Below are 17076 nucleotides of genomic sequence, written 5' to 3' on the forward strand. Positions count from 1 at the left end.
CATCTTCTTTTGTGTCAGTCTCGAATGTAGAGATAATTAGAGCGTAACATTCCAGGAGGAGGCAGTCTACAGACACACCGGCCCATTGTACACGTAAGCTAGCTGCCTAGCCAAGGGACACCTACATGCTAGTGTGACTCGGCGCCTCGGCGCCGACTCCACACTCCAGGACAACGTGGATGTAGCATGAAAACGTGTAGCCTCCCACACCAGCTCCTATTGCTTTCCCACGCGTGCTACATGTTGTTTATAATTATAGAGCATTCGCATTTCCAAGACACCATAACAACCTCACGCAGGTCACTACGACAAGATTATCTTCTGCTTTCCGAGAGAGTGGCAACAGGTGGCTCCGTGGCGCAATGGATAGCGCATTGGACTTCTAGTCAAGCACTTGAGCAGTGATTCAAAGGTTGTGGGTTCGAGTCCCACCGGAGTCGCATTTTCTTGACCGACCATTTTCACAATATATACTGACTGAGTAGCGCTTTTCTTTTACTTTAAACTGTAAAGGACGTCATGCTTCTTCTTCTTTTATTTATCTTTTAATTTTATTTCTTTTTATTTTTTTATCATCACCGGTGTTTGGATGTCGATGAGAACAAATTGCCAACACTTTCCTGACACTAAATGTTAGGACTCACTGAAGTTAATTGGCGGGACCCACTGGTCATGACGAAGTGTGTAGCCGCACTTTCTCCAGTAGCCACTAGATGGAGGCAGTGCAGCAAAGCCGCCAACAGCGTAGGGAGGGATGGTATAAAGCGAGGCTGACCCGCAGGGCAGAGGAAAGACAAGACCAGAGAGTGTGTCAGATCAGATCATCCATGATGGCAATGGTGAGGTTAACCATGGCTGTTCTTCTTCTACTTCTTCATCTGGCTGCCTGTGGTGCGGTAAGGAACTCTCTGCTGCTGCTGCTGCTTATGTCAAAGTGTCACTCTCAGTATGATGCTGTCAGATGTCTCATCACTCCATATTCCCGATGGCTTGCCGTGCGCTGAGGAGGAGGGTGGTCCAGAGAGACCTCACTCTCAGTGCTCGTTGTTGGGTCGCTGATTGTCCTCCAGAAGGATCTTCAGTTGATGCCTGTGGATCATCCAACACAAATGTTTCTGAATTATGAAACGTGTAACTTTTTTTCTGTGTGATTTTCAGCACCACTGGTGCAAGAATGTGTAACTGAGGGAATCTCAGCATTCAAGCTGAAGTTGTCTGTGTTTTGTTTGCCTTTCATTTGGGAATTCAAGCCAGACATTATTTGTCCTTAAAACCAAAAGACATTTCAGAGAGTTGTTTATTTTAAACCAACAAGAGCCTCATTCCAGAGGCAACCAGCCTGTACTCTGCATGTGGCAGCTGGCCGTCAGCTCCCATCCTCGCCCTCCTGTCTGTGTCCAGGCTCCTGTGCCATGTGAGGAGATGGTGATTCGTCTGGAAGCGGAGATCCGAGGCCTGAAGATGGTGATAGACGACCAGCACAGGTACATCCAGGAGCTCCACAAGATCCACGCCCAGAGGCTGGAGCACCTCCCCAACTCGCACCTGGGCCCCGACAACCTCTACAGAGGTACTGAGGTCAACAGTGCGTTGACTCACTAGGTGGCTTTTGTGCCCCCCCCCCCCCCCCCACACACACACACACACAAATATGGTAAAGCATTCAGCAGCTGTAAGCGTGTTTGTACCATTGGTTTCTTCCTCATGTTCTTGCCCTGTTTGAATAACAAATAACGTGTGTGTGTGTGTGTGTGTGTGCGTGTGTGCAGACTGCTCCGAGGTGTTTGCAGACGGTAACGTGGCCAGCGGTCTGTACGTAGTTCGGCCCGACGGCTCCCCCACGGCACTCAGCGTCTACTGTGACATGAACAACGGAGGAGGATGGACCGTCTTTCAGCGTAGGAGAGACGGTCAAGAGAACTTTGACAGGTCTGTGTAAAACCGTTAACCCCTCAAATGCAGCATTTGTTGTACATCTAACGTGTGTGTGTGTGTGTGTGTGTGTGTGTGTGTGTGTAGAGCATGGGTGGAGTACAAGCATGGGTTTGGGGACCTCTACTCTCCTGAGGGAGAATTCTGGCTTGGAAATGAACCTCTCCACTTCCTCACAACTCAAGGTGTGTATACCTGTGTGCGTGTGAGTGTGTGTGTGTGCGGGGATGGTGGTCAGCTGCCACAGTAACTCTGGGTCTTCTAGGAAACTATGACCTGCGTGTCGACATGGAGGACTTTGAGGGGAACCAGCGCTTCGCTGAATACAAGAACTTCAAAGTGGGCGGCGAAAAGGTCAGGCGCCGGTGTTCAGTGGCCGTGTTGATTGGTCGACTGGTCCCATAACAGCGGGCTTCTTATTTAGACGAGCCGCCCTGTGTGTTTCTTCAGCCTTAGCAAGGACGCCTGGCGCGTGCCCCAGATGTTCTCCAGCTGTTGACTCCTCTCTACCTTCTTTTCTACGCACCTTTTTCCTGATTTCTTTTCCATCAGTCCTCTCGAACCCCAAAGCTTTACGGCCCCACAACCAAATAAGATGCAGCAAATGCATTTATGTCTCAAGAGATTCAGACAAAGGTCGGTGCGTGTCTTTCTGCGACAGGACCAGTACCAGCTAAACCTGGGGAAGTACAGTGGGAATGCAGGTGACGCTCTGGCTGATGCCCACAACCCCCCCTCTGATGGGAAATTTCACGGGATCAAATTCCGCACCTATGACCAGCAGAACAGAGATGCTGAGAACGACGACGTCAACTGTGTCAGGCACAGCCGCTCGGGCTGGTGGTTCAGCAAGTAAGATGGAGGGGAGGGAGGGAGGGAGCGGCGCTGTCTGACCCGTCTCATTTCTCTTCCTCTGACAGGTGTGACTCAGGGAACCTGAATGGACATTACTACAAAGGACCGTACCAGGCGATGACTGACGACGGGGTGGTGTGGTACACCTGGCACGGTTGGTGGTACTCCATCAAGTCTGTGGTCATGATGGTGCGAGCTGCTGACCTGGAGAATCCGCCGCCTTTTGTCAAGACGCTGCCTGAACAACAGGACGTGAGGAAAGCAGCAGCAGACGGCGTAGCCAGGCAACCGAGGGTGATTGGCTGAAAGCAAACGTTGCTCCTCACCGGTTTACACGTGACCACCGTTCAAAGTGTTGAAAAGGTGACAATAAAACACTTACTTTCATCTTTCGTCATATTGTTTTTATTCTGTGTTCAAAATCAAACAGAACATGGTACACTGAGGCATTCTGGGTACATCTGAGGTTTCTGGAGAAGAAAGCTAAAGGGACAGTAAAAACTGAGGCCATTGTCTGTCAGCGATGTGTTCAATCGTGGTCGTGACCTCATGAACTCAGAGTCTTAGTTGAAATTAGGGCACCAGGTGAAGATGGGAGTCTATCAGGGGTTTTACAGGGTTTGGGGGGCATCATCTTATTAAATACACTGCATATGGCTCTGAGAGAGAGAGAGAGAGAGAGAGAGAGAGAGAGAGAGAGAGAGAGAGTGTGTGTGTGTGTGTGTCTGACCTGGCCTGATCACACTGAACATCCAGGGGTAGTTACATTCCACGTAGGTTAAGGTAATAGGTTGTGAGAAGCAAACAACAGGAACGCTCATCCTTTGGATCCAAGGTTCAGGTTCAGTTCCTCACGTGAACAAATGGAACACTCGCTCCTGTTTGCCCACATAAGTTATCGGCTCCGTCCAGACGTCTGGAGCAGACCAGTGATTGAGCTTCGCTCTTTGGGGATGAAAAACTGTCCCCTTTACAGGAAGGGTCCAGGCCAAACATCCATGGAAATCCACCATCAAAGTACCCAACATGTTATGATTGGTTAAACCCAAACATCTCCAAGTGTGTTCCCACAAACTTCCAGTACACACACCACAAGGGTTGGTTCTCATCTGCCCCCTCGGAATGAGGGGATGAGCATAACTTCAAACTGTACAACAAAACAAAAGACAGAAGTGAAGATAGTCATAACGAGAGCGAGGCGCTATGTACAGACCCTGAGGAGTGCCTGGCTTCTCCAGAGAAAGAGGGGCAGGTGTCTGGTTGCCAGAGACTGATAGAGAGCAAGGTCGCTCCCACGCTCGCACACCAGCGCATCTGTGCTGCTGCCATGTTGCTTCACTTTCAAAACAAGCGTCCATGATGCTCACGATGCTAATGTACATCAGAGCATCGTTATCCAACAACACTGTTGGCAACAGCTTCCATCCTCGCCAGGCTTGAGGTGGTGATGAGGAGGGGCTGTGGAGGCTATCTAGGGGATAAGGGTGTGGCGGTGGGGAAGGATGCAGAGTTCCGTGGGGAGTTGAAGGGTGAGGTGGGTGAGAGGCGGCGTGGACTCCCCAGAAGGTCGCCATTATGCAGCTTCCATAGCAGCTCCTCGTTCTCCATGGACAGACGTTTGTTGACCTTTGACTCTTTCTGCAGCGTCTGCTGGAGTATGGCCTGCTCGTTGGACAGCTGCCTGCAGGGGGAGACAGAGGTGATGGGTGGCTGACAGCCTTCAGAGGGACCACGATAACGTGAAGTAACAGCTACAATGTGGAGCTGACGTGAGACAACCGCCATGTGTTTTCCACGGGTCACATGACACGCAGATCCTAAAAACATCTCGGTAAGACTGACGCTGGATTGACGGTTTGACTTTCTGGACTTTAAGGATATAAAAATGTTGGAGGTCACTGACTAAAAAAGGGATAAAACTTTGTCAAACACGAATTAGAGAATCTGTTAGAAGTGTCACACAGTCTGTCTCTCACACACACACACACACACACACACACACACACACACACACACACACACACACACACTGCAGGTTTACGCACTTTGAGAGAGCAGCATGCTTGTCCATCCTGGCCTTGTAGTCCTCGTTCTCCTGCTGGACTTTTTTCAGACACTCCTCCAGTTTCACGTTGGTCTCCAGCTGCAACACACACACACACACACACACACACACCATCAGCTAATGTGACCAGCAACAGGGCCATGCTCAGGATTTGTCAGACTCTAGTATCAGTCTGGTTCCGTTGGTCTGATGCCCACCAGTTTGTCCATCTCCATGAGCTTCTTCTCCTTCAGGTGCAGCTGGTTGTTCTTGATCTCCAGCACCACCTTCAGGCTGTCCAGCTCCTGCTCCAGGTACACGGTGTGGGAGTCCTTCTGTAAACACACGTCAGATGAAGCTTCTGTGTCGTTACCCAATGACGACGACTCTCACATGACTGGATCCTCTTTTAGTCATTTAGTGTTTCTAAATACTGAGGTCAGAGTCAAAGACTCCTCCCAAGCTCCTGTTCCAGTTCCTGTCAGTCTGACATTAAACCTGTGCTTCCTTAACTTTTTTCCTCATCTATTCCACCTTTATCTGCAGTCAATCTGGGGGCTACCCCCAGACAAGACAACAAGCGTATCTTGGATGTAATGACCAGGCGAGGACTGAAAACTAGGATGCAGATTGACATGAGCAGATTCTTGGCATCACGTCCTCAACTCAGGTCAAGAGCATCAATTCATGTGTGATGCATTTTGAAACCAACAGAGGGAGGCAGTGTTCCACTGGGCTCCACCTCCTACAGGTTGAATGCCATAAAAATACTTCATGTTCAAGTTTGATGATTGAACTTGATAAATCTGGGACAAATGCGCATCTATGGCTCCTCTGACGACGTCAGTGGAGGGAAGTTGTGTCTCGCCATCTTTACCAGGTTCTTGTCTGACAGGATCCGCCTCCTCCTCTCCTCCTCGGCATTCAGCTTCTCGTTCAGAGCCTCCTTCTCTGCTGACAGCTCACATATCCTTTCCTGGTAGGAGTTGAGGGAGAACATGACAATATTAGACGAGCACTCAAATGCCTGCAACCTTCTAAGTTCGAGTTTTGGTAATTATATGAAATCTGACCGCCAGCCCACAGATTCCGACTGGTGGAACGTCACAATCAGAAAATGTGTTTACTTTTCCCTCAGAAAAGAAAACCAGAGTTTGCGATTTGCAAACTCCGAGAAGCAGGTCAGCACTCTCACACTTCTTTTGTGAGGTCAGTCACTCTGTGACAGGTTCTTACTGAGAGGGAGGTTTCAGTCTCCTTGAGGTTTTTCTCCAGGTTCTCCACGTCTGTCTGCTGCAGCCTCTTCAGCTCTGACACATTCAAGAACACACATTGAATCAAGTCAAATGACTGGAATCAAAGAGGAACGTTGAACATAATTATTCAATACATCGAAACAGCTAAGGTGAGGATGTGAGGACCTCGTTGTTGCGCATCAATCCTCAACACACCTTCCATGGACGTCTCGTATTCTTGTTTCAGTGACTCCATCCTCTGAATGTGGCCGACTTCCTGGTTCTTCCTCTCTGCTTCCTGTCGACTCCTCAGCTCCTCCACCTGCAGGACAGACAGACGTCAGTGGAGCACCGTGAAAGCACCAATCGGCCGGCATCACTGGCAGCTACCAAGCCTGTGACACATCAATACGGTTTCCAGTGCTGCTACTGAGCACCGTGGCTCTATGGGTTCAACACAGTGTTCAGTGGTAGTGTAACCTGTGTAGGCCTACGAGTACGTGGACACAGAGAAGTCATCAATAAAGGCATTGATTAAGGATCCCACTGAGATGCAGGATTGACACAGAAATGTTCTGTGTGTGTGTGTGTGTGTGTGTGTTTGCTTTGAGGGTTGAGGACTTGGTGTGAAGAATCTGTTCAGAAGGGTGGTGCTAAAGGTTAGGCAGAGGGGCCAGGGAAAGCAGTTTTTGTTTGTGTGTGTCCTCTGACCTGCTGTTCCATCAGCCTGCGACATTTGTCCGCCTCCTCCTGGTACGTCTGGTGGACTTTGTCCCACTCTGTCTGGTAAAAGCTCCTGAGTCTGAGGGGAGGAGAAGAATCTCTCAGTCTTGTTATTTCCATGTCGTATTTCTACGACGAGGCTCAGATCTTTACTGGTGAGCACGTCAGTGGTTCTGAGCGCCACACCTGTCCTCCAGCTGCACCAGCTCCTCCCTGTGCTGCTCCTCCAGCCTCTTCAAGGCGTCCTCCAGGCCAACGCGCACCTCCTCCTTCTCCTTGTGCAGACGCTCGCAGCACTGAGACGATGTAACTGCACATACAAGAAGAAGACAACCCAGTGTTGGTGCGTTTCCTTCTGAAGCTGAACCCCACCTGGACCAGGGACTACGAAGCCCACCTGTTTATATGTGGTACTGATCAAAACTCTCACGGCTCAAGAACGACCCCGGGGGGCAGAAGCCGACTGTGGGTCAAAGACACGTTTTAAGGAGAAGTCTCACGATAACTCGCCTCCTAGGACTGGGCGCTACGACTTCAAATCAATGTCATGATCATTTCAAAATTTTACCTCAATTAATGCACAATTATTTCATAAACTTTTTTACGTTCTAATATAGTTGTGCACTGTAAATATGCTGAACTCTTAAAGGGAAGGTATTAACCAAATCAACCCGAATGGACAGGAGTCAGTGAGGTGCAAAATAAAATCACAATTTTCTATTTAGAGCTGAAACTTTGGATGAAAATGTGGTTGTGATCCTTTTGGCCGGTAGCGAACCTGTGATATGATTCACTTTAGTAAAGAGAACCATCAGTCTTGTGTCCTTGTTCAGATTTGAATTGAAAAGCATCTTGCATGTCCAAGTTGCCACTGTGAAAAAGGTCGAAACTAAAAAAAAGAAATGTACAACGTTCTTCTGAACCCGCAGAACAACAGCGGACAGCAGGAGACACTGGAGCACATCTGGAGCGCCAGCGTCTCAACATGCAGTGCGTCTTTGTCCTCTACAACAACTGGCTCAGTTACATCTCAATATTAAAAGATTAATCACAAGACTCAAGAGTATGTTCCTCACCCAGAAAAGCTCAGTGTGGTCGAGCGTGGTCTACGCAGGGACGTTCTAGACAGGCTCTTTCTTTCAGAGACAGGCTAACGACGGCGAGCGTTTCATAGGTCAACTCACTGGTTGGGGTTGTTGGGGAACAGGCGGAATCAGCTATTTTACACAAGAAGATCTCAGGAATCCTGATTGAGGGCCAATGTGAGGGGAGGGGCAACCAGATGTGGCGGCATCACGCAGCTACCATTCTGACCACTTACTCCGTAACCACAGATGAGTGAAATCAGCAGCACAGACAAGCAATCATATCACATGATGTCAGCGCAAACCATACGAAGGTGGGACATGCCTGGAACAGTCAGTGTCTCAACAGGTAATCAACAACAGATTTTCTGTGTGTGTGTGTGTGTGTGTTCCTGACAAGCACATTCCAGACTAATTACTCTTCCAACAGACGTGTGATCCAGCCCTGAAAGCTCTGCGAGTCAGCTCAGAATTATGCAGCGGCGGGACTCATTCCTCTCACGACTCTTAAACTCTCACAAGCACCAGCACGCCTCCCTCCCCACCAACACACGCCATTCACACGTCAAATCACTGATGTCCTGATGAAGGATGAAGCACCTGACTGACTGCCAGAGATGTTTGAAACTGCCAGTCAGCCCCCCCCCCATTCCTCTTCAACATGGGCACATCTTGATTCTCTTGGCACTTCTGCACCTCCGACTGTGTGATGAAGAGGGTAACCTCCATGTTAACCACACAACGTGACTGTGTGGTAACAACTGGCCGCAGCTGGAACAGTTGCTGCCTCCTGGTGAATGGACCTCCACAGTACCAGCGTGGGCGCCTGTCACTGTGGCGATGGAGACACAAAGCCAGCGACAGCTGATGGCAGCTCACACACAAGCTTGTTCTTTAACGTGTTCTGTACAACAAAAACTGTGTGTGTGTGTGTGTGCGTGTGCAGTAGCAAGTGTTGTGGCAGGTGGTGATGAAAATATCAGCCTGGGGGGGCATTTATGGGGACTTTTTCAGAACTCAAACACAAGTTAATACCAGCTAACTGAGTGGAACAAGGAGGACAGGTTGTCATCGCCCTCCAGCCAGACTCTTCATTTCACTGTAGGCTGCTTCCACTAAGCCTTTGGCTGAATCAGCAGCCTTCCAGCTCTCACTCCCTCTTATTGATGAGATGCCACAAACCTGTCAAACACTCAGGTAAGAGGGTCCAAGCGCCACAAAATCAAAACACATTATGAGCCTGTTTGGACGGCTTGTTTTGACAGGACGACAGCAGGACATCAGCAAGGTGTCGTGTCAGTGACACCAGCCTGAATGTCACTGGGACCTGACGCTAACAGTTGCAGCAGGTCGGTCGCGGTATGTCGTCGCAGTAAAAACATTAAACCACCTGACATCAGCCACAGGACAAGTTGTTCCTGTTAAGTAGTACTTGGAGAGTGTGAAAGTTTTACAGATGCACGCGTGTGTGTGTGTGTGTGTGTGTGTGTGTGTGTGTGTGGTGACAACAGGGGTTTATACAATGCAAACATTCCTCAACTCTGTGTGTAAAGAGACGAGCCAAAGGTCAAACATGCAGTAAAAGGAGATGAGAGAGAGAAGGGAAGACTTAACAGGAAAAAGCTTTCAGACACTTAACTGGTGTGTGTGTGTGTGTGTGTGTGTGTGTGTGCGTGCGCGCGCACACGTATTCAGTAGGCACTTAGCAAGTGTATTTACGGAAACTAAATTTATGCTGGCATTCCCATCAAGCTACATTACATTGGTGGTTATTTTTAATACAGCACTACATGTGTGAGGGTGTGTATTAATACACGCCTTCATGTTGTCATGGACATACTTGGGAGCACATGCACACCATCTATAGAGGTTGTGTATGCAGTCACTATGGTTTTGGCGTGACTGCGGTTTGTAGATGTGTGTGTGAGATCTTTTCTAGTCCTGCTGCTTCGGCCGAACTGGCAGAGCTGCGACCGACATGATGCACTCTCCCACACACAAGCAGCTGGTAGCTGGGATTCTCGCTGAGCTGCTTCACTCTGGCAGTTTATATATTTAATGTCTTTCAAGCACTCGCTTGTGTTCTTCTCTCCTGCACCTCAGAAAGAGCCGACCATGTGTATTCAGCTTGAGGCTGATGGACGCTGATGGCCATCAACAGCCCAAAAGGGCCTGCTTGTTGATGGCAGGGCAGACGGTGGCTCTTCCAGGTGACATCAAACTGGAAGGGTCATTTTGTTTGTAGCTCAAACCGAAGCGTCAGTGGGTCACTGAGCTCACAGCTGGATGACACCAGGACGATGCTGGAAAGATTAACAACACTTTTTGGGTGGCGTATCACTTTCACGTTCACACCCTCAAATGGAAAACCTGACCCTCAGGAACACACAAGATTAGCTCATCGGACATTCTGGGTTAAACCGTTAAGCTGAGTCAGTGTTGGTTATTACTTCATGACTGGCAACACAAGTATCCCTGTAGCTTCAGGCACAATAGCGTTAACCATTCAGGTTGCGTGTCGTCTCCGACAGTTAAATGGCAGGTTGCCAGATGTGGCGACACACGCCTCACCCAAACTGATTGCTAATCAGTCCCTCGACTCTCAGCCAGTGGACTCAGACGTCTCCTTACTCGAGTTTCACTTCACGTGAGCAGAAATGACAGCAGGTCTTTGCGTGCGGCTCTCCAGGTCAGTCCAGTGTTCCGTAAGCCAGAGGAAGGCACTCTCATGTCCTGGACCAAACAAACCTGATCCCTGACCCTCAATCTAAGTTCAGGAATTAATTAGCTGTATGTTTTGTTTCTTTTTTTGCTGACTGTCTTGCATGAGTTGTTGGTGTCCAATTCTTTCAAAAGCATGAGAAATACGCCATGAGTTAACTGCAGGAGGTGCTACAAAATTAGCACGTAATGAATAAATTGTTACGAGAAAACGAGCAGAAAAAGAGAAAATCAGAAGTTCTGTTCTAAAAGTTTGGGTCAGATTTCACGTGTGTTGATAGAAAAGGGAAGCTGGCAGGTTCCGGCTCTCTTACCCAGCTCATCTCGGAGGGTCGCAAGCTCCACCGCCAAGTCCTTCCTCTGCTTCAAGGCTTCCTCGCGCTGCAACCACAGAAGAAGAAGAGACTGGAGTCACCTACACACACCAACGCTATCCAAACATCTCACTATTATCCAGAGAATTGTGTGTGGAGGACCTAAGGGGGCTGGGTGGACAAGGCATACGAGAGTGGAAGGAACCAGCAGCAGCATCCGTTGACACTGGTCATATTTGGGTTGTTACGACTGCTCGGAACACAGTCTTATACTGGTAATTGTCACGTTTGTACTGGTTTATAGTTTTAACCACCAGTGCAAACCACCAGGTCTGCGGCAGGGCGATCTCAGCCCCTCGTATCGTCCCACCAGCCACACATCGACAGGGCTGTTAGCTCAAGATAATTCAGTGTTGGGGTTCAGTGACACTTCACATGAGTCGTTGAGCGCGCTACCCGCCATTGCGGCTCTACACAGGGATGTTTGGTTGCTGACGAGAGTCAGTTTGGATCCCAACATATTTGAAACACAGCTACAAAAACAGCTAACGCCCAGTCAGCTCCAATTAAGAACAAACAAGAGCTCAAACCTGAAGCGTCACATCTCTGCCCTGCAGGAGAACACACCCACTTTGTTTTTCTAATTACAGCCCAGACAGAGGATCACTTCCTGGAATGCATGCCATTAGTATGCAAAGCATTTTACTCTGATTACCTTTTTGAAATGTATGAATGAAATCAAAAAGCCCTCCCTGTTACAAAGGTGGGAGACCTGAAAGTAAACAAGTACCATGGAAACACCCGGCTTCTGTTGTGGGTGTGTGTTCCTACGCTACGCCTGCGCTACGTGAGCGCTAGCTGGACAAATGGACTTGATAGCAATATTAAAATAACTACTTTTTCTAAGAAACACAATATGATTTGAAAATGAACTCCATTACTTTAGAGCCATATTTCACTTTACTGAAAAATAATTTCTCTTATAAAAAGTTCAAGTTTTACAGCATTTCTGGCTTATTTATAAGCACACATGGCCAAGTAATGGACCCCAGCCCAGCGGTTGAGGAACCCTGCTCTGAGTTCCACACAAATATTACAAGTCTGCCTGTATCAAACACACACACACACACACACACACACAAACACACACACACACAGTTATGGTCAGTGTTGGGCTCTAAAACAGAATATGACGATCCTCTAGTTGTCCTCAATGGATCACAAACACACACACACACACACACACACACACAGAGCCATAAAGTCCATCTGTTGTCTGAAGGGTCAGTTAAGTGAAAGAGCAGACCGAGCAGAGAGACAATGAGTGGGTAGAGAAGAGAACAAAAACGCCTCACCACATTTTTCTCAACGTTCTCCACCGATAAGAGAGAACAACTTGTAACAGCAGCACTCTGCAGGCCTCCATCACAGCTTTCCAAACTTAGCCCTGACGTTAACGTTCCATCAAAGATTCGAGCTGATGAGTTTTTCTAACCCGTTTGGGAAGCGACACGGCAGTTATACGAGTGTCCAACACTGTAGAAAATACTTTCAGCTAAATTCCTGTGAGGTGACATGTTTGAAGAGTTCCTTCGTGATCCGGGAGCTGTGCGGAACGTTGAGCCCAGCTGTGAGAGGAGGCGCAGCAGCAGAGCTGCCGGAGGAATGAGCAGCACATGAAATGGAAAAGCAGTAAACACACACACCTTGCGTTTCTTCTTGCGGCGACGAGAAGGAACCTTGTGATGGGCTTTGCTCGCCGTGGAGCCCATGTTGCAGTAAACAAAGTCACACTCATACACACACACACACACGCACGCACACACACAAAACACCCACTCTCCCTCTCCCTCCCTCACCAGTAGACGACACAACTGCTAAAGCACTCTCTCGTTCTCCGGCATAAAGTGCTGTGTGAGAGAGTTACACTCCTCCCACTCTCTACCTGTTCACCACAGAGCTCCCTGTCCTCCCTCCCTCCCTCCCTCCATCTGTTACTCTCTCCTTTCTGCCTAGATACTGCATGATGGAGGAATGCGAGTTATTTTCTGCACCCCTTTTTCTTTTTTCTTCTCCTCTCTATCAGTCATTCTCACACACAACTGGTGTGGCTGCATGCATGTGGCTGCTGCCTCCCCTCCTCTCCTCTCCTGTAGTATCGTTGTGTCTCTGTTGTGTTTGCGTGGATGTTTTTACCAACGAGTTCAGTTCCACAGACGGAAAGGAAAACTAGAACCCATTTCTTCAGTTCAGGGTCACGTTTGACTTTTTCTTGTTCTCAGTAAACTGGTGATTAAATTTACTTAAAAAGACGCAGCTTGCACATAAGACTGTACAGATGTTAGCGTCCTCTCATTAACCCCCCACCCCCACCCCACCCCCAGGGGAAAGTAGTGCTGCGTCAAGTATTCACCAGTCACCTTTCAAGTACAGAGGACAGATTAGATAATCCTGGCATTCAAGTTTAAGATAAAAACACACACACACACACACACACACACACACACACACACACACACACAATCTCCAAGACACACAATCAAAGAATTTCAGGGCTGGAAAAGCAGCTGCTACATTCCTCCACCCACCCCTCCCCTCCCCTCTATCCATCACTTCCCCTTCTCCTCCCCTCCATTTTCCACCAGCCGTCCCTCAGTCAGATCAATTGCAGTCAGGATGGCCTCGGCGCTCAAAGCTCTCCTGGCCCATCTTTAGATGTTCGTTATCTTTCCACAACGTTGTAGTGCTTCCCCAAAATAGAGCCGTTATCCTGACACACAAACTAACCATCTAGGAGCTTATGCAACACACACACACACACACACACACACACACACACACAGAGTATGGTTGCTTCTGATAACAGGTTATTATTCAGATAATGAGCTACTTTCCTCTCAGAGGGATGAACACAGCTGGACTGTACCTGCACACACTCAAGGACAGGTGTGTGTGTGTGTGTGTGTGTGTGTGTGTGTGTGTGTGTGTGTGTGTTGGATTTTCAATTAGTATGTCCTGTGAAAGCAAGCATGTGTCGTAAGTTTTTTCTTTGTGGTGTTTGCATTTGCATGTTGCTTGTTATCAGTAGCAGGGGTCACCATGGTGTGTGTGTGTGTGTGTGTGTGTGTGTGTGTGTGTGTGTGTGTGTGTGTGTGTGTGTGTAAAAAACGGCTGACTTTGCCACCCCAGGTGACGATAGGAGCTCTAACAACACTTGTCACCTTGATGGTTTGTTATATTCTTTCACCAAACAAAACTATATTTGTCCTTCATAAAACATTTAGGAAAATCACGTTTGACTTCACAAATTTGTTCTTCTTGCAAATCAAAACAGTGGCAGCATTGAAACAAACTGGCATTCAAAGGGTTACTGTCCATGAAGAGGAAGATGTTTTCATGATTGCAACTGAAGTTGATCCCTATTTTGATCAAATGAATACAATATGAAAAATATTCACAAGTTAAGAACAAAAACATCAGCAGGGGGGTGAGAAGTGTTCTGAACTGATCTAATAACTTTCAACTATCAGACTTTCATAATTTGATGTTTTTCCCTATCAAAAAAACCCCCAGCTAACAAAAACTGAAATAAAAGGACTAATTCCCGAAACTGAATGGACATTTTGCTTTTACATCTCTACAATTCTACAATTCCATTTAGCAGACACTTTTGTCCAAAGCGACGTACAACACAAGCAAGAATTTAGACCTAATTAAGGAAAAGCCCATAGGAAGCGCAAAAGTGCTTCAGTTGTGGTTTGGTCACAGGTACTGCCATCTAGTGGCAGAAGAAGTGTCGCCCCCCCCACTTTTTTTTTTTTTTTTTTTTTTTTTTTAAATATAACAGACATACAACATGACACAACCCAGTTAGTGCTACATAATCACTAAGTGCTGGGTCTTGGACCCTCTGACTGATTCTACCCCAAAGAGGAGAAGAGTCAGGTTCAGTGCCTCGGTGCTCTCTTTATGATCAGGACTGAAAATGGAATGCAATACTATGCAATATGCAAAATATGTAATATTTATATTCATATTCATCAGTTGAAGACACACTAGACAAATAGTGCCTGAGGTCTGAAGGGGCACAAGGGGTTAACTGTTATCTACTTGTGGACAGAGGAAGATGATGTGCCACAGCTCCGGTGGAGGAGAGCTACCTGCTCTCCCTCAGTCCTGCGGTGCAGATCCGGGTATTAATGTTTGTGGACGTGCAGGTGGAGTCAAAGACTTGAACTTCTAGAATGAGCCGAACCGCAGTCACATACCAGGGTGCTTTAGCAAATATTGACAGAGCAGCTGATCCTCGTCCGGGACACATCCTGGTGCCCTCCTCCCCTTCCCAGCAGCACCAACGCCATCTACCTGACTAACACTACCTGCTCTGAAAGAACTCCATCGTACACTACCTGCTCTGGGAGTACTCCATCTTGGTTGTATTTACACTACCTGCTCTGGAAGTACTCCATCTTGGTTGTACTTACACTACCTGCTCTGGGAGTACTCCATCTTGGTTGTACTTACACTACCTGCTCTGGGAGTACTCCATCTTGGTTGTACTTACACTACCTGCTCTGGAAGTACTCCATCTTGGTTGTACTTACACTACCTGCTCTGGGAGTACTCCATCTTGGTTGTATATACACTACCTGCTCTGGGAGTACTCCATCTTGGTTGTATATACATTACCTGCTCTGGAAGTACTCCATCTTGGTTGTATATACACTACCTGCTCTGGAAGTACTCCATCTTGGTTGTACTTACACTACCTGCTCTGGGAGTACTCCATCTTGGTTGTACTTACACTACCTGCTCTGGGAGTACTCCATCTTGGTTGTACTTACACTACCTGCTCTGGAAGTACTCCATCTTGGTTGTACTTACACTACCTGCTCTGGGAGTACTCCATCTTGGTTGTACTTACACTACCTGCTCTGGAAGTTCTCCATCTTGGTTGTATTTACACTACCTGCTCTGGGAGTACTCCATCTTGGTTGTATATACACTACCTGCTCTGGGAGTACTCCATCTTGGTTGTATTTACACTACCTGCTCTGGGAGTACTCCATCTTGGTTGTATTTACACTACCTGCTCTGGGAGTACTTCATCTTGGTTGGATTTACACTACCTGCTCTGGGAGTACTCCATCTTGGTTGGATTTACACTACCTGCTCTGCGAGTACTCCATCTTGGTTGTATATACACTACCTGCTCTGGGAGTACTCCATCTTGGTTGTATTTACACTACCTGCTCTGGGAGTACTCCATCTTGGTTGTATTTACACTACCTGCTCTGGGAGTACTCCATCTTGGTTGTATTTACACTACCTGCTCTGGGAGTACTCCATCTTGGTTGTATTTACACTACCTGCTTTGGGAGTACTCCATCTTGGTTGTATATACACTACCTGCTCTGGGAGTACTCCATCTTGGTTTTATTTACACTACCTGCTCTGGGAGTACTCCATCTTGGTTGGATTTACACTACCTGCTCTGGAAGTTCTCCATCTTGGTTGGATTTACACTACCTGCTCTGGAAGTTCTCCATCTTGGTTGGATTTACACTACCTGCTCTGGAAGTACTCTATATTTTTTGTGTTTAATACTACCTGCTCTGGAAGCACTCTCTCTTGGTTGTATTTATACTGCCTGCTCTTGAAATACTCTATATTGTTTGTGTTTATACTACTTGCTCTGGAAGTACTCTTATCGACATCTATATCTGTATTCACTCGTTAAAAGTCTCTGCCTACACAGAGGACGTCACCACCAAGGGCTCTGATTACAGGACGTAGCGGATTGGCTTGCCAAAGGGGAAGGATGGCGTGCAGATAACTGCAGGCCGTTTCCTCTCATTTACAGTTCCACCTTGAAGCAGCCCTGGTGACCACACTGGTGTGACGTGTACAAGCATGTCCACGGTCTCTGGAGAACAGACACGCCCCCCCTTCAGTGAAACACTGCAAATGTTGTAGTACTAGTATTTCACTCACACATGATGAAGTAAATATAAACAATATAGCAAATATACTGTTCCATTGTTTAACCCGTTGTTCTGCTCTGAACATTATTTTAGCGTACCAAGTATTCATCATGCTGGAACCTTACGACTAGAATGAACCAGCTATTTATTTATTTTTTTATCAAAATTTTGAATTTTGTCTTG

General features: G+C 47.5%; 2 protein-coding genes and 1 non-coding gene across 10 annotated transcripts in view; 2 read left to right on the forward strand and 1 right to left on the reverse strand.

The window, feature by feature from the left end:
- Positions 1-348: 348 nt before the first annotated feature.
- Positions 349-440, forward strand: trnar-ucu (transfer RNA arginine (anticodon UCU)). Its single transcript is given in 2 exon segments — positions 349-385; positions 405-440. It is a non-coding gene; the product is annotated as a tRNA-Arg (tRNA).
- A 326-nt stretch (positions 441-766) lies between these two features.
- On the forward strand, positions 767-3174 carry LOC147256848 (fibrinogen-like protein 1). Its single transcript, XM_086210490.1, has 7 exons — positions 767-896; positions 1402-1570; positions 1770-1929; positions 2020-2117; positions 2198-2286; positions 2594-2784; positions 2853-3174. Exons 1-7 carry the CDS (start codon positions 828-830, stop codon positions 3091-3093), a joined length of 1017 nt encoding a protein of 338 aa, XP_086066616.1. The 5' UTR covers positions 767-827; the 3' UTR covers positions 3094-3174.
- The window catches only part of LOC147256849 (uncharacterized), a 66632-nt gene continuing 52725 nt past the window's right edge, over positions 3170-17076 (reverse strand). For all 8 annotated transcript variants that reach the window (XM_086210482.1, XM_086210486.1, XM_086210483.1 and 5 more), the window contains 9 exons: positions 10910-10976; positions 6976-7099; positions 6778-6868; positions 6283-6388; positions 6068-6141; positions 5709-5807; positions 5050-5166; positions 4833-4930; positions 3170-4468 (listed from right to left, as the gene is read on the reverse strand). In XM_086210482.1, the coding sequence (XP_086066608.1) occupies positions 4255-4468; positions 4833-4930; positions 5050-5166; positions 5709-5807; positions 6068-6141; positions 6283-6388; positions 6778-6868; positions 6976-7099; positions 10910-10976 (990 nt within the window). In that variant the 3' untranslated portion in view covers positions 3170-4254. The remainder of the gene's footprint in view (positions 4469-4832; positions 4931-5049; positions 5167-5708; positions 5808-6067; positions 6142-6282; positions 6389-6777; positions 6869-6975; positions 7100-10909; positions 10977-17076) is intronic.

The sequence above is a fragment of the Aulostomus chinensis genome, chromosome 8, assembly GCF_037954235.1.
Source record: "Aulostomus chinensis isolate RoL2024-O1b breed Wild chromosome 8, RoL_Achi_v1.0, whole genome shotgun sequence".
In the NCBI taxonomy this organism is placed as follows: Eukaryota; Metazoa; Chordata; class Actinopteri; order Syngnathiformes; family Aulostomidae; genus Aulostomus; species Aulostomus chinensis.